Source organism: Anser cygnoides, chromosome 27 (assembly GCF_040182565.1).
Source record: "Anser cygnoides isolate HZ-2024a breed goose chromosome 27, Taihu_goose_T2T_genome, whole genome shotgun sequence".
Taxonomy (NCBI): Eukaryota; Metazoa; Chordata; class Aves; order Anseriformes; family Anatidae; genus Anser; species Anser cygnoides.
The window spans coordinates 5,707,500-5,730,814 of record NC_089899.1 but is presented as its reverse complement, the minus strand read 5'-3'; the positions used below and the strand labels follow the sequence as shown (position 1 = coordinate 5,730,814).

Below are 23,315 nucleotides of genomic sequence, written 5' to 3'. Positions count from 1 at the left end.
CCACCAGCCTGTGGCTGCCTCAGGACACGTCTCTGCTGAGGGAAGGCACTCACTGAGGGTTCTGTGGAGCCGCGACAACTGAGGAGCCCCTAAGATGGCGGGGTGAGCACTGCCGCTGCCCTGGGGGCAGGCAGGGTCTGAGGCAGGGACTGCTCCTTCCTGGCATCCCTCAGCACCACAGGAACAGATCTGGGAGGTGGAAGAGGGTGGAAGAAACAGGAGGAGTTGGAAGCAGGTGCTGGGGCCTGGCAGAGAAGAAGGCTCTGCTAAAGGTGAGTTGAGACAGCCCCAGATCTCTCTGCACCTATTTATTTAAGCCTAGCAACTCATCCTGCCTCTTATCCAACAGGGGATCTTGCTCCCTGCATTCACCACATGTGCACCGTAAGCCTGCCCTCCTACTTCCCCATCACATCTCCTCAGCAGGGCTCTGCCTGGCTGCCACCTCTGCCCCTCGCCAATGCAGCCTCCTGCACGCGTGAGACACTCACTGCTTCGGTTTCTGTGTGACTCAACACCTACAGTAGTTTCTTAAACTTCAAGATCGGAAGGGAGGCCACCCCCCTTGCTGCCACCACCAGGGCTGACGAGCGTTTTGGTTGTAAATGCTAACGGGAAGCTCTGCGAAAGCTCGAAAGCAGCTGTGCCGCCAAAGCCACCTGACCCCTGCAATGCCGCCTGCCCTGCCACTGCCTGCCACCGCCTCTTACGTAATCACTGCATGACTCCAGCTTTCCTGGGACCTGGTTATGCAAAAAAGTTAAAAAAAAAAAAAAGAAAAAAAAAAAACACCTACAAGATCCTCACTGACCCACTGACATGTTTCTCAAGGCAGAGCTGTCACATGCAAGTGAGTGCTGAGCCAGCCTTTGGAAGAAGAGCTCGTCACCCTCTCACTCTGCTTGGGCACTCTTGGGCCAGGAGCCGATGTCAGACAACCCTGGCTGCTGCATCCGACCCATAAGGTGAGTCCTGGCCAGGCGGTGAGGGGGAGCTCAGGCACCGGGGCTTCTTCAGGTGCTGAGGGTAAAAGAAGGAAGCAGAGCTCCACCAGGAAACCGTGCCTATGCTGGTCCCTAGACCCTGCTGGCCATTCTGAAAAGTAGGTGACTTTCAGAGTGAAAATTGCTGGCTTCTTGTTTTGTTTTGTTTTTCCGTTTTATTTTTTCTCTTTTTTCTTTTTCTCTTTCTCTCTTTTATTTTCTCTTTTTATTTTTTCTTTTCCTTTCTGTCTTCTCTTTCCTTTCTTTCACTCTTCTATATATTATCTTTATGCATACTATGCTTCCCACTCCATCTGTCCCCAAATCTGCCTTTGGAAACTCCCTACATTCAGCACTCCTCCCTGCCAAAACACCGACAACTGTTTGTGGACATAGATCGGTACACATACACTCACTATCTTGCAGTGCCTGATACCTTCCTCCCTAGTTTCTCTTCCCATCCTTGGTGGGGAGTGATGGAGTGGTTATATTTGTGGATTTTGTTGTATGGTTCTAATATGTTTGCCTCGTTGCAGTCAGACATTTTTGTTGCCTGTTCTTGAGCTTGCACTTGCCTGTCTGTGAGAGTAAGGAAGAATTTATTTCTTGTGTTGAGTAGATTTTTCTTTCTAGAGCATCACCTGGCATGTCTATGGCAGTCAGCACAGTGGTAGAACTCGATAACAACACGGTGAATGTTAAGTGCTGGATTTGCAGCTCCGAAGTGAGGGGTTGACGCAGAGGAGCCATAGCAGAAAGGTAGCTTTCTCGGCTCCCACCCCAGCAGGAGGACTCAGCCAAAGTACAAAGCTTTACTGGCAGAGATGACAAGGCTGAGAAAGGCAGTAGAATTGGCCTTGGTGAAACCAGTGGTTATTATGGAGTGAATATTTACCAAGGCCACGAACAACTCCTGTCATGGAGGACCCTGCACAGTAGCTGTACTTGATCAGTTTTATATTTTAACCATAACTCTGTTATGAATTTCCTAAGCTGGTGAGCTTGCATTGACAACACAACCAGTTTTGCTTCATCTGGTTTGTATGTGTTTCGAACCTTTTGCTTCCAACTCCCGCCTCTGCATCCTCTCCTTCCTGTGACTCTTCTGCCAGTTTTTCAAAATGCTTGAGTCCCTACCTGCAAACCTGTTCTGAAAACCTCATCCTTTATTTCAGTCTGCATAACTGGCCTTTCCTTTGCTTACTCCATATGGGGAGGATAATGATGCATATGCCCTTTACTATGTTCATTGCCATATTAGAAGCACAAAGAGCATAGATAAAAAATTCAAATGATCCAGATGTTGAAAACTGTGTGAAAAATCATTAACACTGTGTTGGACTCTTTGTTTCTTTCTGTCGTTGCTCAACTTTTAACGTGGTTTCTTCAGTTCACAAAACTTCTGGGGACAAGCCTTTTCCTCTCTTGCTTTGAAAAAGCTTTTGCATCTAATTTCAAAGATGGGGAGGGGTTGTTGTCATTTCCCCCTCTACTCAGACTTCTCCTTTTGAAACAAGTTGAAAGAAAGAAAGAAAGAAAGAAAGAAAGAAAGAAAGAAAGAAAGAAAGAAAGAAAGAGAGAAAGAAAGAAAGAAAGAAAGAAAGAGAGAAAGAAAGAAAATAAAGAAAGAGAGAGGAAAGAAAGAAAGAAAGAAAGAAAGAGAAGAAAGAAAGAAAGAAAGAAAGAAAGAAAGAAAGAAAGAAAGAAAGAAAGAAAGAAAGAAAGAAAGAAAGAAAGAAAGAAAGAAAGAAAGAAAAAGAAAGAAAGAAAGAGAGAGAGAGAGAGAGAGAGAGAGAACTATTCCAAAGGCACTCAGGGAATTTCTATAAAGGCAGGTGTCAGGTGATGCATATTTATTACACCTGAAGGAAGGTGTAAAGTTACTGTGTTTTATTTCTGAATCTTGTGGTGAAGTAGTTTTGGTTTTGAATTTTAAAGCTGACACCTGTCATGAAATTTTTATGTGAAGAAAGGGAGTATTTAGCAGCCGTTTTTCTACCCAGGATTCAACGTCCTTATTTTGTGGCAGCAAAAAAATAATTTTGCAGTGAAGAAGATAAAGCATTAAGTATTTTAATTATATTAATTAAAGAGAGGAAAGAATGCCATAGTCATGAACTTAGAAGGTTCACAGACTTCCACTTCAAGGGCAGTCTTTGGTGCTAGAAGCAGTTTAAAATGGCGGAGAAATCTGCAGCCAGAGCTGAATATTACAGAGAAGTAAGAACAAAACCAAAGGCTGTACCTCGAAGACACTTTTCCTACTGGCTTCCAGTGAACTCTAAAACACAGCAATTCCTCTCCTGCAGGTGGAAGTATCCCCAGCGTTTCTTGTTAACTGTGCTTACCGTCAACTAAACTACAGTGCAACTGGGGACGTGCTGTCAATTGGTCTTTTGAGGTGCTCCCGCAGAGAGGTCCTGCTGTCTTGGAGTAATTGGGACACCTATCACACAAGGGTGCTCCCTCAGGTGCCTCAAGCATCCCTTACCACACAGAAATCATGCTGCATTCAAATCTTTTCAGGTGCCTGTAATAGCAGTAGCCCTTTCTTTGCTTTCTGTCTAATGCAAAAATAGGTTTCTTTTCATACTTTGTAGTCGTCGTAAGTTAATATGCAGTAGACAAACCTCTAGGGAGAAAAGCTGAGTTGCAAAAGAAAATGAAACTGCCATCCTGAATTCTGTGGAATTAACCAAATTTCCCCTTCTACATAAGGGGCAAGATTGTAGATATAAAATGCAAGTTATTGAGACAGTGTGTATTTGTTGAAAAAGCAAGTGACACTCATATATGACAGAGATGTGTATCTATCTGGATGTTGCAAATCTGCCAAACCTCAATCTGCTGTTCATAATTGCTTGGTTATTTATATAAGCAACATAAAATGCAGTTCCAGCTAGAGTCTTGTTACTGCTAGCAGATACTTGGTAATAGTAAATCAATATCACACACATGCTGAAGAACTCTTTCTGAAGATTTTTTTGTGAGATTACCTGAAAAGTTCTGTCATTAAATAAATAAACTAAGATTGTGGGAGGAACTCAGTTTTCTCTCACATTCAGTGACTTTCAGTACCAGTGACGTGTGCTAATCTGAAATACAAAAAGAGCTTTTTTCCTTAAAAGTCAAATTTGCAAAACCTCCTTGGATTTAAGCATTTAGCGGAGCACTTTGATGGGGTTTACAGAAGGATTTTAAAGCATCAGCTCTAACCTTTTCTAATTTTCTTTCATACTTTGTGCTGTTACCTCCTGGCCTTTGGATACCTATTCCACTTCCTGCACTCACAGTCCCTGTACTTGATACACCTCCATTCCCAATTGGCTCTGGGATTTCTTGCATCATAAGACAATTCATATTTCCAGTTCCTTGTATTTAGAAGGCTCATTAAGTTTCAGTGAGATTTAGATACCTACATCACTCAATAATTTTAGAACATTGTAGATCTTGTAGATATAGATTGTAGGTATCTGAAACTGCTACTACAGACACACATCCCATTTACTTTCTTTGTAGATTTAGCTCCTGAATTTCACAGGTTATTTTTGAAAATGGGAGTAAGATTGTTTTAGTTGTTTTTGCAAGTTGTATTTTTTGTCATTACAGATTTTAGGAAGCAAGACTGGACTAGCAGAAGCAACCAGTTCTCAAGGTTTATTCTTCACTTAAACTAACATTACCTTCATCACAATGTGCATATGTATTGTTTGACAGTGTATTAATAACTACGAAGACAGGAAAGGAAATCAGCTCTTGGGTATTTTTAGACCTTACAGATTACAACTGGGTATTTTTTTTTTTGAAATACTACATACAAAAAGCAGTGACATACTAGTGACCCTAAAACTGTTTTTTAATGAGTTTCACTGACAAATAATTTTGACTAAAAAAGTGGGAGCTGCTTCTAGGAACATTAAAAATGCTTCTAAACAACAACTACTTCAGACTTGCAAAGCCAAATGTTATGAATTTTCATTTCAAATAGTCATTTTCATGCAGAAATTAATCAGTTCCTTAAGAAAGAAGAATGGTTAACTATCCTGAAGCATTTAATTTCAGATAAAAACAAAATGCTTTCTTTTAAGCCCATAGAAACAGTTTTGCAGATGTTCAGATCGGTCATGGAAAGAACTCTGCATGCATCTCGCTTGTAGCTCATTCCAACATGAGCTACAGTTTACATCTGTAGAGGGAATTTGGGTATATAAAATAAATAAAGAGGGGGACAAGAGTCATGCAGACAGTGTAATGAGGTCAATACTGTAACTTCAGAGAGAGGAAAAACGATTTTGTATATTTTTTACATTCCCAGCTAAACCGTTTCTTCTGCTCTGTATGGCTGATACCTATATGACAGAATTCAGAACTGGGAAGCAGGTTTGTGCCTCCTGTAGAAAGGTAATAATGATATCTGAGAGCAAGTTTTGCAGCCCCAAGTCTTTATGGATTTTATGGGACTATTACATGCATTTTCCTTGCTGTGTTTACTGATGAAACATGCAAAATCAAGTATGTTATGATTTCAGAGGTTTGAGCAATATAAAATGTGAAATTTGAGTTTGCTGCATTCTTTTTAGTGGGGCGGAGGAGAATGAAGCTTTGAGTGAACGGTGATGTTTATGTGTAGCTGAAACATGCAAGTACCTACTCTCCAAGACTACTCTATATATGAAGTGTGAAATTTTTGAACAAGATTATTTTTAAATCCCTTCAATGAGTAATACCAAAGAAAGATTAGTAGCCAGCATTGCTTTGATAGTTCAAGGTTTAAAGAGAGTATGACAGTAAATAACTCTCTGTTGACTAAGAAACCTATCAGAAGGACATGAGAGGCATACCAGAAGGTTGGAATCTCTTGTTACTATTTGCAACAAATGCCATTTCTGTCTCATACAGAATAGAAGACTTAAAAATTCTGAAATACCTAGATATGGTCAATTTTTACCACCATAACTTTTAAATTTCCTGTGCTGTGGCTTATAACAGGCTAAATTTTGTGGGAACATTCAAAGATTTGTCAGCAGAAGGAAAGTACAGTTCATAAGTGTATTACATGCTAGTTATTGCATGTCTAGCATCTCTGCTTATAAGAAACAATTATTGCAGTAACTAACTGTAGTAAGGCTTCTATGTCAGCATCAGTGGAATAATCTGCAGGCACCAGGCAGTGCTTCAGAAAAGACTAATGACTCCAGACTTTGACATTTCTCTTGCCAAACTTAAAAGACTTTGTTTAAGAAGAACACTATTTAAATTCCAACATCCTTTAAGATGTCTGAGAAGTGCCACCCTCTAGTAAAGAGACTGTAAATCATAAGCTATTTTATGAAAACATTCCAGCTTTTACTTAAAAAGGTGTCTTCTTTGCAGCATGTTTTTAGAAATTTAAGAATTCGTTCCCTCAAATCAAGTGATGCTGAGAGGTAAAATCAAATTGTGAAGAGCTTTTGTTTTTGTTTTGTTTTGTTTATGGGGTTGTTTTAGATGTTGTTGTTGAAGGGACTTTTTCCATTTGTCTTGGTTTTACAATTCAACACTGATGCAGTTTTAATCCTTTGTCTGCATCCACAAGAACTAAACATATTTTTCTGTAATCAAAAGCTGAGATTCCTACCTAATGAGGAAACTACAGCTAGCAGAGACTTTCCAGAAAAACAACAAATATCATGAAAATCGTATTAAGCTACAGAATTTTTCATCTGGGGGACACTAAAACATCTGTCCACCTGCAAGCAAGGACCCCAAGACCCAGCCTCATCCTGCCCTGCCCTTTTCACTGAAATACAAGCCCATAGAGCACACACCAGTTTTTGCTGTTTGCCCTTTCACACTCCTTGAAATTTCACTCAGTTTCCCTTGGCTGCAGTGCTGTCCTCCACCTCCTGGCTAGGTTGCTGTGTGGTAGTGGTTTGACGCATGCTCTTGCTATGCTACTATGTCAATGCGGCCACAGCGACTGAGGGTGAAGTGTTGTCCGAGCATCAGCGCTCGGGGAGGCGAGGACTGTTCCCGTGCTCCTGGGCATCTTGCAGAGCAAAGAGCTCCTGGCAAGAGCAAATGCACCGGTGAGTACATTGTGTCTAGCTGAAATTTGTGCAACAAATTCTGGCTGAATTTGTGTCTTGGTTCCCTCCTTTTTCAAACCTTTGCAATAAGCCAGATAAGATGCAATTAACAGCAGAAAGTCAGATAAGATACCATTAACAGCAAAATTTGGCTTAGTGTTTTGATAAGGAACGGTATCTTTCTCTATTTTCTTGTGCGGTCAAGAAGTTTAAGCAGAAATTCCTACTGCTTTGGTCTAGCGAAAGTGTACTGTGTATAATGTTGCAAGGAATGACCCAAGGGATGGAAGAGAAAGATCATTTTGTATTTCCATTTTCTGTACAAAACATTATAGCCTGGCTGCTGTTTTCTGCTGCTCTGGATGAAATCTGGAGTAGTGCAGCATTAGTAGAGGCACTCCAGGTTTGTCTCCAATGTAGCTTCATACAATACTAGTTTAGAGCCTTATCATCTTTTCATGTGATTTTGAAAAGAATCTGCAGCAATCAGTTTTGAGCTAGTAATATTATTTCTAGGACTGCACCAGGTGAATTTACATAACCATTTTACTTCAGTTACCCAGAAGTATGCATTTTGAATCTGATAAAGCACTGATAAGCACGCTGTTGCTTTGGGCACAGAAAAACTCAATGAGTTGGGACTGAAATGAGGAGTTTCATCTTTAGTAGAAGTGGGTTTGCCACCAGTTCTGTATCTTATAGAAACTGAGGCAGAAGGTGGCCGATGCATGACTCTGCCTTGCAAAATCTTCAAAAGTTTCATTTATTTCCTGTGATAGCAGAGTGAAAGGGAAACCTCTGATGGAAAATCTTGATATTAACAGTTAATGAATGAGAGATGTGATCACGTTCTGCAGTGGGTGCCCTTTGCACACACTTCAGAGAGTGGAGGAGGCCCGGCATCCTTCAAGACAAGCCAGTAGCGATGGCTTATTTCCTTTAAATAGAAAAAGGAGAGCTTTTAGACAGCATCAGATCCTTTGACAGGACTACTGCAAAAGAACACAGGGATGGGGGTCTTCTTGCCAGAAAACAATGAGAAAGGCACCATGCACAGAAATCTGTGGTCCTCACTATGCTCCACTCCTGATCGGCTACTTCAACACACCTTAGAGAAAATGCTTTCATTTTTATGAGTATCAATTTCTCACTCTGAAACAGAAAGGTAAGCAATTAAATTAGTTTTATTTGGGATCTTAAAGAAGGTTTTTAAAAGGAGTACTGTGATCAGTCCTGCATCCTGGAGGTGCTGGGAGAAGGAAAAGACTTAGAGAACAAGTGGGAGAGCTCAGCTGAGGTTTGTTCACTTAAAACAAAATTGTTTCTTAGGGCTGGAATATGGATGACAGCACTGCTGGGTTAGCAAAACTGTGGCACTCTGCTGCATACGTGTGTCTCTGGCATGAAAAGGTGAAGAAAGGAGTCAGGAGTATCAGCTGCAGGGGAAGGCTTTCTTTTCTTATGGCTGGTGTTTGCTAGGGAATGGGTTTTGAAAATGAGGGGGAGGTCCTTGTTTTTAGTAGGGTTTGTTTTGTTTTTCCTCCTAAAATATTGTTGATAATTCTGTGACAGTGGTATCTTTGCAGCTTCCATGGAGTGGGGGATTTTGTCATTTGCAAATGATGGCTCAAAGCTTTTGAAATGGGGATTTCATATGTCCTTAAGACTTACTAACCATGGCTGATTACGTCTAGGAAAGATCAGAAAGGTGTTGAATTATTTTCTGATGTTTCTTGACTTCTCATTTCCAAGACTGAAAGCCACAGACTTGCAAAAGTCAGTGGCAGCTTTGCTTAAGCCAGCATTTCTGGCCTCGTCACATAAAAAGCTCTTAGCCTACACTTAATTTTAAACACACTCTCAGGACTCATTGATTTCATAGCCTGCAACGACATTCTTCTGCTACGGGGAGGAAGGGACTTACCTGTTGGTCTGGTCTGCCTCTCGTTTCTTCCTCTTGACGAGGCATTGCTATAACATCTGGGGTAACGTTCAGATAATTATGAGCTTATCTTCATGAATTGATCTTCATTTTAAAGAAGCTGGTGTGACAGCAGTTTTTGTCAGATTCAGTATGAACCAGATGGAATTTTCCATCCCTGTGTAGGGCAGAGCGAGGCGGAAAGCGGTGCAGGGCTGCACGTCCCGCGAGTGGCACGTCACTTGTGGACATCCACCTCCAGTGCCTGCCGGGCTGGCTCCCAACAGCAGTGCAAGTGCTCCAGAGTTACGCCAAAGTAAATGCAGCCCCACCATCCTGGTAGCATAGAAGGCCACATAAAACCTGCACACACAAGAATTAAGAGGTTCGTACCCACCGTCCACACCCCTGCATGGCATAATCTTCTTATGTCTTATTTATTGCTTTACTATAAGTGATGTGACACAGATTTGATACAGTATGAGGTCTCGTCCTGCAAATCGGTGCTCTCTGAATGTGCTTCGGCTTGCTGCTGGTACACAAGCTGCAGTACTAAATGTGGCTGTGCCCTGGTAGTGTAAGTGATCTTGTTGATGTGAGTTAGCTTGAGGGAACTCTGGTCTGTCTCAGCATCACTGCATCCAAATGAAACAGCTCAGATATCTCTGTGCTACCAGGCACTGTGCGGTGCAGAACTGGCAAGTGAAAAAGGCACAATTCAGTTATTCATGCTTCATATGTTCCTGGAGCAGGGTCTGCCTGTTAGGTGCTGAAACTGAAGGAATAAGACAACTAAAACATGTCTACAAAATACTCAGATCCAGTCTGTTTTTCAGCTGTAGCCTGCTTTCCAAAGAAAGTTTCAGTTGTTGTTTAAAAATATCAGCCACAATGTTCTGAAAATACTGACTGATTTTATGCCTTCTGCTGAAACACTTGAGTTTCAGAATCCCATCTTTCAGAATTCAACTAAACTATCCCAGCCAAGCACAGTCTGCTGAAAAATTGATGCTCTCCACACAAACAATAAGAAAAAATGCTGAGGCTTTCTTAAGCATTTTTAAAGAAAAGGAGTTTCTTTAAAGTGTTTTCCCAGAAAAAAAAAATAAAAAAATATGCACTTAGTATAATACTGAGCTGTGGTGTAATGGGTGCAGGTGTCTTGGAAGCAGAGGCAAGCTGGATGGAACAAACTGTGGAGACTTCTTTATTCACCAGCACCACACACTGAGGGATTTGCAGACCAAGAACTGCAAAACTGTAGCTTGCAAAGAATCATAAGTAACTTTGCGGTTTTAAGAGTTTTTCAGAGCATTTCCAGTCTTAATATCCACTGTAGACCCATGGTAAAATTTAGAGGTTGGTTTGTTCAACATAGAGCATTACTTGAGCTATCTTTGAGGCTAGTTACCATGGGCAGTGCAGCCTCCACAATGGTATGGGCTTTGACTGCAAGTGACGGAATCGAGGAAGGTTTATACAGGTGACAAGCTGTAAGAACCTACACTTCGGCTGCAGGTAGTTTGGTAAATTTGGGTAGGTTCACATCGCTTGAAGTCTCATACCTCAGGACCAAAAGACAAAACTACAAATCAATCCTAACACACCATGTTGTGATTAAGGCCCAAAGGCAATGATTTAATCTCTCTGAGCCTAGAATTTTAGTACACAAGAAAGTTAAATATATCTTTCAGACCCCTGAAAATCAAGTTTTCCTCCACAGACTCAGAGGCTGTGTCCAGGTTTTAAAAGTGATCGACTCCAGAGAATCCTTACAGGGTCCTGGAATCTGATTTTCAAACAAGTGCCCAACTGAGTACAAAGCTTCTGTGGAAACCAGGCTTTAGAACACCTGGCCCTTATGGTGAAAATGCTCAGTTTTGAGGCTCTGTAAATATATCACAATTGACAGACTTGCAGCAACATTTGGCAGTGTTAGCCAACAATCATTTGGGTGTTTTCAAAACAGATATGCAGTAGATATATGGCTTTGGCATATTCTATTTGTTCCTTAGACAGTTTTGCTTTAAATTTGAGTGTAAAGCTTCACAAACAAGAATGATTCTGCCAGTACCAACAGCAGAAGCAGTCAACCTGAAGCTCAGGAATGCAGGGTGGTAGCCTCTGCTCTGTTTTCTCCCTCTCTGTCCGCTTCAGTCAATAGACCAAGTCATCTCCCATTGAAATGCAAAAAATGAGTAATATCTATTCCTCAATAGCACCTGCTAACTGCTGCTTTAGCGTGAATGTGAAATAATCAGGAATATGAGTAATTAGAATGATATCCTTTTATCTTGAATAGGCTGGTAAGTTTAGAGAGCATTGTGAAATACTACCAAACCACAGCACAAGCAGCAGAGGGGACCGAAACTTGTTTACTAAGGTGCTTACAGTGCAGTGTTTGTACCGCATGGTGTTCCTGCTAGAAGTTTTCAGGGGTTTCTATTGTAAATCGTGCCATGCTCACCAGGGCCTGTTTATTATCTCGTTTTATCAGGGTACATTCTGAATAATTCCTGTGGGTTAGACACTTTAAGCAGTAGACCATCTTGAGATTAACAAACGAGTTCTGATTTAGTTCAAGCTGACATAATTTAAGAGTGAAAAAATGGGCAACTGTCAAGCTAATTTATATCATCATAAAGCAAGGGCAGCGTGACTCAAACTTTGTGTCAATTTAAACTCCTTCAATCCTAAATTCTGTTCCCAGTTTAACTATGGTAAAGTTAGAGTAAACTCCAGTGATGTTTCTGTGGATTGCCTCTTACGTATATGGGCGCCGAATCATGTGCAGTAAGGAAGTTGGAAATAAAAGTTTGATCCGAAAATTTTCACTGGGGTAGTTAATTGCGTAGCAGAATTATGTGTTTATTTAAACAACAACAACAACAACAAAACAGTGGGAGCTTTCTTCTTTTTTTTTGTTTTAGAAGTTATAGTTAAAATCAAGTAAAGAATATGTGCCGAGATCTGTGCATGTCTTGGGAAGAACTTCACCACTACCATGACAAATGAATCCTTTTGAATTACCTTTTGCTTGTTTGTTGTTGTTGTTGGTTTTTTTTTGTTTGTTTGTTTTAATAGTACATTTTCACTTCAGAGTAAAGAGAAGAAATCTCTAACACAGAGGAGTTACACTAAGTCACTAAGTGCACTTCCAAAATACACTGATTTTTCCTTTGTAAAGTAAAGTAGATTTATACTTGGACTTTAATTCCTATATTCTTGGTTAAAAATAGCCCTCTCAGCTCTGTTTTGAAATGAGACCAAGATCAAAAACATAACTGATGATTGTAGAAATTTATGTAGAATTTGTGATTTAAGCAGGGGGAAAAAAGTGGACGTGAAGATTTAAGAAAAAGACTGCAACTTACAGAAAGGGAAGTCATATGAGAAGCAGTAACTTCTAGGTTTGTACATTAAAAATTAGTAAATTGAAAATAATAGAATATAAATATTCACTTTATTAAAATGATTGAATTTAGTATGAGATTTGGCTCATTCTCTGTTCTAATTCAAAGAGAAGATGAGAGACCCACAGCTACAATTCTATTCTACAACTGCTGTAACACACTCACTGGAAATTTATATAATACTCAAATTCACCTGGTATTTCAGGGTATAAGAACAATTAGATTGTGTCAGTTCAAAGATCTGCCTGGTGCGATCTTTTGTCTTACTTTTTTTGATTCCACTTTTATTTTTGATTGACACACTATCCCAAGGCAGTGAACTACACATTTAAATTTTACATTGCATGAAGACGTGCTTCCATTTTTTTCTTTGATATCCACTGCTTGATAACTCCAGCACATGATCTTTATTCTTAAGAAATAATGAGTTAGCATTGCTGTATACAGAAACTATTTTAAATCTATGCCTGTTCTGGTTGCCTTTTGCTGGAACTATTCAAATTTTATTGCATCCTTAGGAAAAAGAATGAAATAATTTGAGAGTTGAGGGCTTAATTTATGAACACAAAAAAGTGATATTCACCAGTGTTTTATGAGGCAGTGTGTTTTGTTTAAAGAAAAGTGTGTATCATCTTGTATATCTGCAGTGAAGCAGTTCCTGTTAGATATGTATTTTTGCTGGAGGGCTTTGTACAGCCTTCTAGAAAGTACAGTTCATCAGAGTCCGCTCTGAGCTGCTGCTCAGGGTGGAGATAAGAGAAAGAAGGAGAGTTGCACCTGAACCGGACCTCTGGAGCCTGAACCCTACCGTGGCCTTCTGTTAGCAGGCTAAAAGCCATTTTACCAGAAGTGAGGGTCTTTCAACCATGTTGAGTGCATGTACGAAAACTGCAGTGTAACATGCTGATGTTTTCATGGACATGTAAATGGTTTAGCACTGGCATTACACCAAGACATTACACGTTCAGCCCTGTGCAGCCGTGAGTGTCCCCTGCAGCTTTTCTGTCCCGTGCAGACTCAAGTGATAATTGAGATATTTAACCCCGGAGGCAAATCCTTGCTGAGTTCATCAACTTTTTTATCCTTGGACAGCACCGAAACTAATCAGATGCATTGTAGAGGTGGTAAGGATAGTTTTTAATGCATGTATTTAAAAGTCTTTACATAAAAAAGTAGCTTGCTTTCTGTCTGCTCAGAAAAGTAGGAGACGAGAAAAGTTGTTGCTCTGTCCAGTGACTGGGCTTCAGAAACATTCTCTGTGTGAACAGAACTAGCAGCTTTAGTGCAAATTAGAAGTGAAAAATGAAGGAACAACATCACTGTTTTCTATTTTTCGGTGCTTTCTCTTCCATTTAAGATGCAGATAATATGTAGCATGTCTGTTGTCCTGCCAAGACTTAAACATATCGGAACGTCGTTAAGTGATTGCCACAGAAACAATAGATACCAATGCACCTTATGAAACATTTGTTGCATAATGTACATGACCAGATGTACCATCATTACTAATATTAATGTTTCCACTTCTTGTGGCTACAAGCTGTGTGACACCTTGTGTGCTTGATTGATGGAGTCTGCACTCATGAAGACTCCCAAGACAAATATTGTGTGGGTATATGTGTGACTCTGTGGGCTGCAGACATAAATAACAGGTAGACTTCAGGCTTTGTGGCCTCAGACTCGATGCTTTCACATGTTGGCCCAGCTAGGCCTTCATTCCTTGCCCTTAAAAGGCCAGATCCTGCCTCCGATAAGAACTTCCCCTACCTCCCACTTCTCACCCGAACAGTCCCCAAACCTTCCCCACCTCCAGGTAGGTACAGCTGTGCCTCTGGTCTGACTCCTGCTTCTTCTCCTGGACTCAGCCCTCACTTCTCACTGCTTCACTCCCATCTGCTTCCACCTGGGCAGTATTGTCGTCTGGAAACTCCCACCTTGGTAGAATGGATCAAAGTGTGAGGGATTAAGCAAATGTGCTAAGGTTTAAACAGATGTGCTGAGATGAATTTGTTGGAAGAAATAGCTCAATTTTTTGTTACTTTTTTTGTTCTGTCTCATAAATACCTCTTTTGGGTCCCTTTTATTTCCTGTGCTTCCCGGCTATGTTGAACAATGAGTGTTGGTTACAGCAATCTTGAAACTTCTTATAGGATCTCATAAGGACAGGCACCAGGAGCAAGAGATGGACAGGGAAAAGACGAGCTACTTTGCCCAATGTGGGTGATAAGTTTACACAGTGAAAAAGCCACCTGTTCATCTTTGACTCATTCAACAAAGAAGTCACGTCAAATACCAACCTGAAAAATTCCTGGTAAGTGATTAAGCCCTGAAACAATAGCATATTTCTGCCTCTTGACGCTGTCAGAAACCACAGGTACACTCATTGAAATTCTCCCTTTGATGCTTTGACATCAGGAGTAATTTTGATCAAAAACCAGAGAAATTACCTCAAAACATATTCACACTAAAGGAGATTCTTTGTTTTGGTCTTTAGTTGCCCTCAGAACTTTTGCACTGTGTTTGAGATGTCAAAGAGTTACAGCTAAATTAAAACAAATGCATTCCAAATGTATTTAATTACAAAATCACACTGATTTGGACAGAGAGTACTTTCCTGGAACTTGTCCTGATTTAAACCAGAACAGAGCTCTGGTCACGCTGAACAAACTAGGACAGCAGATAGACGTGGATTTGTCTATTTTGCAGGTCTGCGTTGTGCAGAGATCATAGTAGATGACAACCTGCCAATACTGAAGGTCTTTAAATCTGTGAAAATAAACAGCAGATATTTTGCTTGCAAGCAACAACATACTTAATCAAATAGTTTCTGCAGAAGATTAGCATTTTTAGGCTCATCGTTCACATGTCTGCTGTATGATATGTATTTAACTCTTTGTGTATATGATGGAACTCCTTCATCTACATTCACACATTGCTTGATTTTCGAAATCCTCTAGTGGCCTTTAATGCCTCACTGTTGAGTGCTAGCTTGAGATAACTTAAAAAGCAATATGATTTTCAGTGAGTGCTGTGCAAGAAAACAAAGATCGTGGTGTTATGCAAGTAAGCAAAAAGAGTGTTTTGCTTCCAACCTTTTGTCCTCTTTATGATTTCTGATGTTGGATTCTTAAGAAATCAATAGTCACTCTTGGAAAACTAGACATTCAAATGTGGTCTTTTACATGATACTTGGAAAGTGAAGAACACTGGAAATTTTCAAAAGACTCCAAACATATTTCAACTGGACAGTGTTTAGGAATTGTTTATGCTTTCCACCGATAAATGAGCTCTTCTGGCTAGTGTTGATGTGAATGCTTGTGAAGAACAAATGAAGTTCCCAATCATTGCTCTTTATCATTTCTGACTCTGTAGGTCCTTCACTGAATAAGTTCACTTCTGTGTTCTGAGCAACACACCATCCCTGCCCAAAGTGATGTGCCCTCAAAGATTTTGAATCACATCTTTCTATTTGCTTGTAGCTGGTTATCACCAAGAAAAGAGCAAATCAAGCCACTCATGTAACTAATTGATTTAATAAGGATGTTGGCTAATAGTCATGCTGATTATTAGAAGTGTTGATTTTCAGAAAGGTCACATGACAGATATTCACAAGCCTACGGCATCTGATGATGCTAACATATATGGCCCAGGCTTTCTAAAAGAGTTTGCCTTCTCACTTCAGCTGTTCCTCTGAATATGGCCATTTAATCTGATTCCTAAATAGCTGTTTGAAAGACAAAAATGCTCAAACTGAATGTTATTGGCTAAAAACTGAATAATGGGTGTTAAGCTGATTTTGTTTCCTCAGAGTTCTGGCAATTTTCAGACAGAAACATTTTTTTCTTAGGGGGGAGGGAAATTTTTCAGCTGAAAATGTCAGCCAGCCCTCCTCTCCCCAGCACTCTGACCAACTCTGCCAGGAACCTTGGTGATGTTCTGCCCATGACTCAGAAAAGCACTTTGCAATTATATAAACAGCTACTATTATTGTTCTAGCTACGTGGCAAGCCATGAGAGCATTGCAGTACTAGTGAAGAGTACTGCAACCCGCCAGACAGTGTGGAGGGCATCTCAGCCGTTTTTTGTCCATTGGTCTTTGTGGGTCCCAACATCATGTAGTCGCAAGGCTAAAATGAGGGGCCTTAGGGATGGAAATATGGCAAATACCTAAGCTTCAGTGCATTAATCAACAATCAAAGTGGCTGCTCCCTGTGGCCCAGCTTTTTATTAGAAGGGACCTAGGTTTTGAGAAGTATTTCAGTGGAGCATTTCTGAGTTGGATCTTCCTCTGCTTCTTCCCTATCCATCCTGTAGAGCTGTCATAAAAAACTGTCTCCTCTTGATTCCACAAAGCAGCTTCCCAAAACTTCTGTTAGGCTCACAAGATGTGATTCTTCTCACCTGACCTAAGGTGCTTGCAGGTCTAAACCAGAAGTAGTCACTGGGCTCTTTTACAGGCAGTAGACAATAGCCCAGGGAGTTCAGCTGATAATATCTGAAACCTTCAGGGTGAGAAGCATCTCATGCTAAGCTCCCTGTCTACGTGTCTGTGAGGTACAGAGGGTGTTTGAAGGAACCACATGCAGGTCCTTACTTCTATACAGTGACACTTGATCAACACAATCCCTCCCAGGGCAGGAGGGCTGAGTTGATTTTCCTGGAAGATCTCTGTGTTACAGCAAGCTTACAGCTTAGATGGGGATGTGCAGTGTGACAACTGTCTGCAGTTGTCCTGTGATTTCTTATTAATTTTCCAACATAGACTGCATCACTGGTCTTCTCTGCTAGCTTCTTCCTGTAGTCAGCAATGTACCATGGTCACTGTCTTCAGATGGAGACTTTTGTGGACAGCTGTGACAACAGTACAAGTAGCTTCTAGACCACACTTTCTGTGTTCATCCACAGTTGCTTACAGACCTATCAAAATAACAAACATCCTCAAATCTAGCTTTTCAGAGTAAGACTAGGGGTTTTGAGGAAAATTTGGGACTGAGTAGATGCACTTGATCTGCAGTCCTGTTTCATCCTACTGCCTTGCTACTATGGCACATGACTAAGGCAAATCAGTTCTCCTTCCTGAACCTTCCTTATCTGTAAAACAGGGGCAAGGAGGCTGACTTCCTATGCAAAGGCAGTGGGAGATCAGTGGGAGATTAGTAGTATGTGCGAGCAATTTTTGATATCCTGATTAAAGTCAGGCACAGTGTTTGTGATTGTTCATGGAGTCAGCAAAAAGTATCCTCTTTAACTCTCTTAGTTGTACGTGTTTTTTGGGTACACCATGGTGGACTTTGCAGACACTGTTGAGAATTAAGTGCATTGATGTGCTCACTCTACTTAGTGTTCCTGGTGTGACTAACACAGAAAAAAAGTTGCATGACTATGTTAATTTATTCACTGGTATTAATTAATAGCATATTTAGTGGTAATAGTTTTATGTTTTAATTCTGGCAGAACCGGGGTGGTATTGGCAACCATGGACAACTTCATGACACCACTGAGCACCATCAGTGACCTTGCGCTTCAGCACAGCAAGGAAAAGCTCCTCCACGGCAAGGTGAGAGGGCCCTCCCGGCGCAAGCGGGAGTTCATGCCAGATGAGAAGAAGGACAACATGTACTGGGAGAAGAGGCGTAAGAACAATGAGGCGGCCAAGCGCTCACGGGAGAAGAGGCGTCTCAATGACTTTGCCATGGAGAGCCAGCTGGCTGCTCTCAGTGAGGAGAACGCCATCCTCAGGACAGAGCTGCTGTCCCTGAAGCTGCGCTTTGGTCTCATCAGCCCAGACACCAGCACCTACCAGGGCCGCTCCCTCCAGGACTTCCTGGGAATTTATTTCAGAGGGCACAAAATAGCCTCCCCATTCCCCGAGACGGAGCCCTTTGCTGGAGATTCCTGCCTCTTCACAACGAAGAGCTTTATGCCAAAGGTGCTGGAGCCAGCTGACTTTTCATGCAAAACCTTTGACCCATCCAGCAACATCCTTGGCTGTGATGCAAAGCCGGTTCCTATGAACACACCTGACCTTCACCAGCCAAAGAGACTTGATTCAGCCTTCAGATCCACAATTTGCTCTCCTTTCCTCGATTACAACTGCCCCAACAAATATTCTTTCCATTTGCCTTTCTCAGGCAGCGCCTGCTTCTTGTCCCCTTCTCCCAGTCCAGCAGAGGTGAACAAGGAGAGCACCACAGCTGTCTCAGATGAAGATGATGAGCAGCAAGTGCCCAAAACTTCCCTACCCCCATATAGCTTGCCCTGCCCTTCAGAAGATCATCCTAAGGGCCGAAGCTGTTCTGCCCTGCCTCACAAACTCCGGATTAAGACCAAAGCCCTCAGTGGCTCAGAGGAGAGTGGCCTGGAGTCCCGCTGAGGGAGAAGAGGAAGAGCCTCCTTGGGGGCCGATGTGAGACCTTCCAATGACATGAAGGGTTTGGAAGGAGGGGGTGGGAGGGAAATGGCTTATGTTTCAAAGAAGGCGATAATTTTATCTGTTTTGCATAAATGACAAGGGAGTTTATAGAGCTGGGCTGCATTACTACAGCACAGCTGCAGTTGGTCATTATGTCGATGATCCCGTATGGGAGCTGCTAGACCCCACAGTTGCTGGGTGAGTAAGTCTCAGCTTCACCTGGCTGCTCTGCTCAGAAACTGAACTAAAATTTGAGGTGTGAACGGATCAGAAGCAGGAAGATGCTAAAACAGTGGAGGTGGTGCCCACACCATGTAATGCAATAGTGTTTCCACAACATGACTACAGCTTCTTGAGGTAATTCCCTTTTAAATTGACCATTAAAATTCCATTTTAATTCCCTTTGCTTTGTCATCACCTTCATCATCACTAATGAGGCTAAAGTTTTAACTGTTTGTGCTGAAACAGTTGATGGAAACAGTTTCAGACCCTCCAGCTGTCTGGAGCAAAAAAAAGGAATAGTGATAAAAAGAGAGAGGTCTGAGAGCAGAACCTAGTCCATTTTATTCTTGCTTCATCATAATTTATCTTCAGAGGCAATGAACTCTTTTTCCCTTTGACTAGAGATAGCGTGGTCCAGAAGATAAAGTTAGTTTCATTTGTCTTTGCAGCAGTTATCTTGGAGGACTAAATATTTCTTTGTTTTTTACTGAAATGCAAAATATATCTTAGTTTTACTTCTTTCTTTGTAAATAAGGCATTTTCAGAAATGATACTTCTGTATTTGGAAGTTGCCTTTATAAAACATGCTCTTAACTTTAGCTGAGTTGACTGAACCATTTCCTTATTTTGAAATGAATCACTTACAATTTTTTTTAAAAAAAGAGCAAAATTAACATATTGTTAGCACAATTGTTAACAAACTGAACAGAAAACATTTCAACATTTTAGATTTTCTAATATTTTTTAAAAAATATTTTACTGGCTTTAAATGCAAGTGAGCATCTCAGTCAATACCTGTTTGCTTATATTACTCAAGGTAAATCTTGACTGGCCCAGTACTGGATTCACATTGGATGAACTGATTGATTATTTCCATTTACCACACTGTGAAAGCTGGAGAGACCAAACTGGAGACCTAGCACAGAAGATTCCTCTTGTGCTTCAGTGCCCGGCAGATTTGCAGCACTCAGAAATACTAGAGGATTATAAAAAGTGTGGTCTTTTGGGTCCCTGCTGGCACAGAGTGTGCAGCACCACCGTAGGAGCTGCAGATATGGAACAGAATGGGCTGGACTTTCTAAAAACTGTAAAGGCCACATTGCTGCTTGAGAGACCTCCTGGATGTGTAGGCACTGATCTCCATCCCTGGAGGAAGTACCTGTGGCAGGAAGGGAGAAGTCCAGCATGCCCTGTGAGTGGGTTCCCTTTTGTGGGGATAAGACAACAAGCTCGCTCCCGGCCCGAGGCTCCCCTGTGTTGTCTGGGCTGTGGAAAATGCTCCCTCCCAGCAGAAGTGTGCATGAAGATGCTGGGAAGCATTGGCAAAGTAGCTGCCTTTCTTGTGGAAAGTCCTCGGTTCTGGTACTGAGTACTGAAAGTACTCAGAACCGGTACTCAGTTCTCCCACAGTGCTTCCGCTCTGACTCCAAGCATCCAAGGTCTGTTGGTGCTGGGACACTTCTACCATTGTTTCCACCTTAGTTATCTGTTCCTGGTGACGGGAGTTTCCACCCTGTCTCTCAGGAGACTGCTCTGATCCAGATCTCCAGACTTTGATATCAAATGCATTCAGGTTCAGCCCCATTCCCTTTTTAAAGCATTTTGCTCTCTTTTACCTGTGTACACACTGCATGTAATGTATGTATGCCTTGGGGTATCTGCTTGGACACTTCCCCTCTTCATCCTGCCTTCCTACGACTTGGCTTTTGGGAAAGTCTGCGCTGCAGCCATGGCAGTGAGTCGGGGTAGCATTGTCCCCCTGAAGGACTGAACCCTGACCATGTAGCACAAGCCTATCACAACCATATTGATGGAAAAGCTGTTCTGCCTGCTCAGCCCTGCTGCAAAACGGACAATGAAGGTGGGAGCTCAGCCTCAGCTTAGATGTCTGGGAGTCTGCTTTGCTGGCTCTGCTGTTCAGAGGACTGCCCGGTACTGCGACATGTCACACTGTTCTCACTAGCATGTCAGGCTCTGCAGAATAAGGACAACTGTCAAGAGTATTTTTCTAGAAAATGCTTTTATAGCTAACACCAATAATGCAGCAACAATAAGACAGTGTAAAAGGACAAGAAATGCTATCTGACATGGGATGTAGAAATCCCTCATATTGGTTTGGAAAAGAGGTCCCTTATTGGTGGAGAGAGACTGGGACTGCTGGGGCTGTTCAGCCTGGAGAAGAAGAGGCTTGGAGAGATCTTAGCAATGTCTGTCAATAGCTGAAGGGAGGGCACAAAGAAGATGGAGCCAGGTCTTTTCAGTGGTGCCCAGTGCCAGGACAAGAGGCAGTGAGCACAAACTGGAACACAGGAGGCTCTGTCTAAACATCAGGAGGCATTTCTGTACTGTACAGGTGACTGAGCAGTGGCACAGGCAGCCTGCAGAGGTTGCAGAGTTTCCCTCCTTGGACAGTCCAATGAAGATGGTCCTGGGCAACCTGCTCTGGGTGGCTCTGCTTGAGCAGGAGTTGGACCAGAGGGACCCAGAGGTCCCTGTCAACTTCAACCATTCTGTGACTCTGTGATTCTGTAATGTAAACTGTACGTAGGGTGATCTGGGCAGCAGAGGTGTATCAACAGGTTATGCCTAATAAAACTCTGTTTCCAGAAGTGATGTAAAGTGTATTGGCCTGTCTGTTGGGATTGTGTCTGTAATGAGACTTCCTCCTTGGGAGCAGCCAGCAGGATAGATGTATCCCTTGAGGTAAGTCCTGCTCAGAAGGAGCACAGGTAGCTGTTAGGAAGGGCATGGATCAAACAGGCTGTGGGGCACATACCTTTCAGATCCCTCTTCCCTCTGCCCATAAATATCTTTTCCTTCTGTGTTTGGCCACGTGCTTGCAGCAGGGCCCACAGCTCTCCACCTTGGAGTCTTGTAGCTGCCGTGCTGCAGATGTGCTACCGGTGTGACACCCAGTGAGCATCAGCACAGCTGGCTGTCTGTCTCAAGCACCACGGTGCTCAGGTCGGTGCGAGGATCTGGCGGGTCTTCTCGCTTGTGGGTACCAAGGCCAAAGGTACCAAGGCTGGCTGCAGCACGAGATGCACAGCGCTACTGTACCTGCTGGCACGAGGGGAAACCAGAATGCTGCAACAGCTCTTCAGGTGTGAAACTTGCCATGGTGATGCTTGTAAATTAAAAGAAACCACAAGTATGTCTGTTTCCTGTACTATCCCCCCGGTCCTCCCTTCCCCTTAGAATAGGTAGAGACAGCCCAGAGCAAGAAGGCGGCTTAGACGTTACTCGGCTGGAAGAAGTCGCCTCCCCTTACTCCTGCCTTTCCCAGCCACCACTGGATCAGAGCAGGGCTCTCCTCTGGCTCCAAGCACCCCAGGGACATTCTGGGATGTGGCAAGCTGGTTCCGTGGGTAGGGGCAGCAGCCTGGTGCCAGGGCTGGGTGCTACCAGGGAGGCCATGGCCCATGGGGACCTGCAGTGCCCTGGACCCGCTGCCTCTGGTCTAACCCCGCAGGTGCCAAGAGGTGGGGAGCAGACGGGGCTCCACTGAGGATGGGGAGGCAACAAGCAATGCTTCCCACGTGTGGCCAAGCCTGGAGCTGGGCAGAAGGTGGTGGGAGCTGCTGGGCAAGAGGGTAAGAAGGTGGCAGGAGTGGTAAGCGGGGGCTCAAATTGGGGTGAAGTGAGCCCGCCATAGCCCCACGCCTCATTCATCTCACTCCTGCTTGCAGCACCTTCTCCAATGCTGCTTCCTCTCCAGAGTTTGCATCTGGGGTATTCCCACTCCCTCCATTTCCCTTTTGTTGCCTTCTCCTAGAGAGCTTCCTGCTGGCACCTGAGGCCTTCTCTATTGGCTACCCCATCCCCAAATATGATAATGTCTTCAAAGAAGAGCCTTTATTGTACTAATTGTTTCAGATCATGAAAGCTGCAGGGCTCACCTGGAAGAGAGCTGGCCTATTTCTGCTTCAGCTTAGAAGTTAATTCATTAACCAGGCTTTGTTCCATGGTAATTTCAGGTAGTTTTCAAGCTATTTAATTGCAGGGGTGAGTGTTATATTAGAAAGCAACTGTATGCATGTCCAAAGGGGGAGGCAAGGGAAATATTTCAGGTTTTCCGAGGGCCAGGTGCACGGCAGAGGAAGGAGGCAGGGGCACTCCTCTGCTGCCCACCGGCTCTAGGCACTGGGGTTCACCGAGTTCAATTCCACAGCAGCAGTTTTGGGTGCTGAGAAACTCTCTAAATCCAGAAGCTTTGCATATCCGACCTGAACACCACAGGGAGGTTTTACGGATAAAATTGGGCTCAGGCCCAAGTGGCAGGGAAGTAAAAGACAG

The 23,315-nt window shown here is 42.7% G+C and overlaps 1 protein-coding gene across 2 annotated transcripts; it reads left to right on the top strand.

Moving 5' to 3' along the window:
* Window positions 1-716: 716 nt before the first annotated feature.
* NFILZ (NFIL3 like basic leucine zipper) lies at window positions 717-21,712 on the top strand. Of its 2 annotated transcripts, none has more exons than XM_013200300.3 (3): window positions 717-965; window positions 14,536-14,696; window positions 17,840-21,712. In XM_013200300.3, exon 3 carries the CDS (start codon window positions 17,862-17,864, stop codon window positions 18,756-18,758), a length of 897 nt encoding a protein of 298 aa, XP_013055754.1. In that variant the 5' UTR covers window positions 717-965; window positions 14,536-14,696; window positions 17,840-17,861; the 3' UTR covers window positions 18,759-21,712. The 2 variants fall into 2 exon arrangements, with proteins under 2 accessions (XP_013055754.1, XP_066840065.1); XM_066983964.1 differs by lacking the exon at window positions 717-965 and adding an exon at window positions 6,641-8,216.
* Window positions 21,713-23,315: the final 1,603 nt, after the last annotated feature.

Coding starts and splice junctions, on each gene's coding strand:
- NFILZ (XM_013200300.3), top strand. CDS start 17,862: ATGGACAACTTCATGACACCACTGAGCACCATCAGTGACCTTGCGCTT.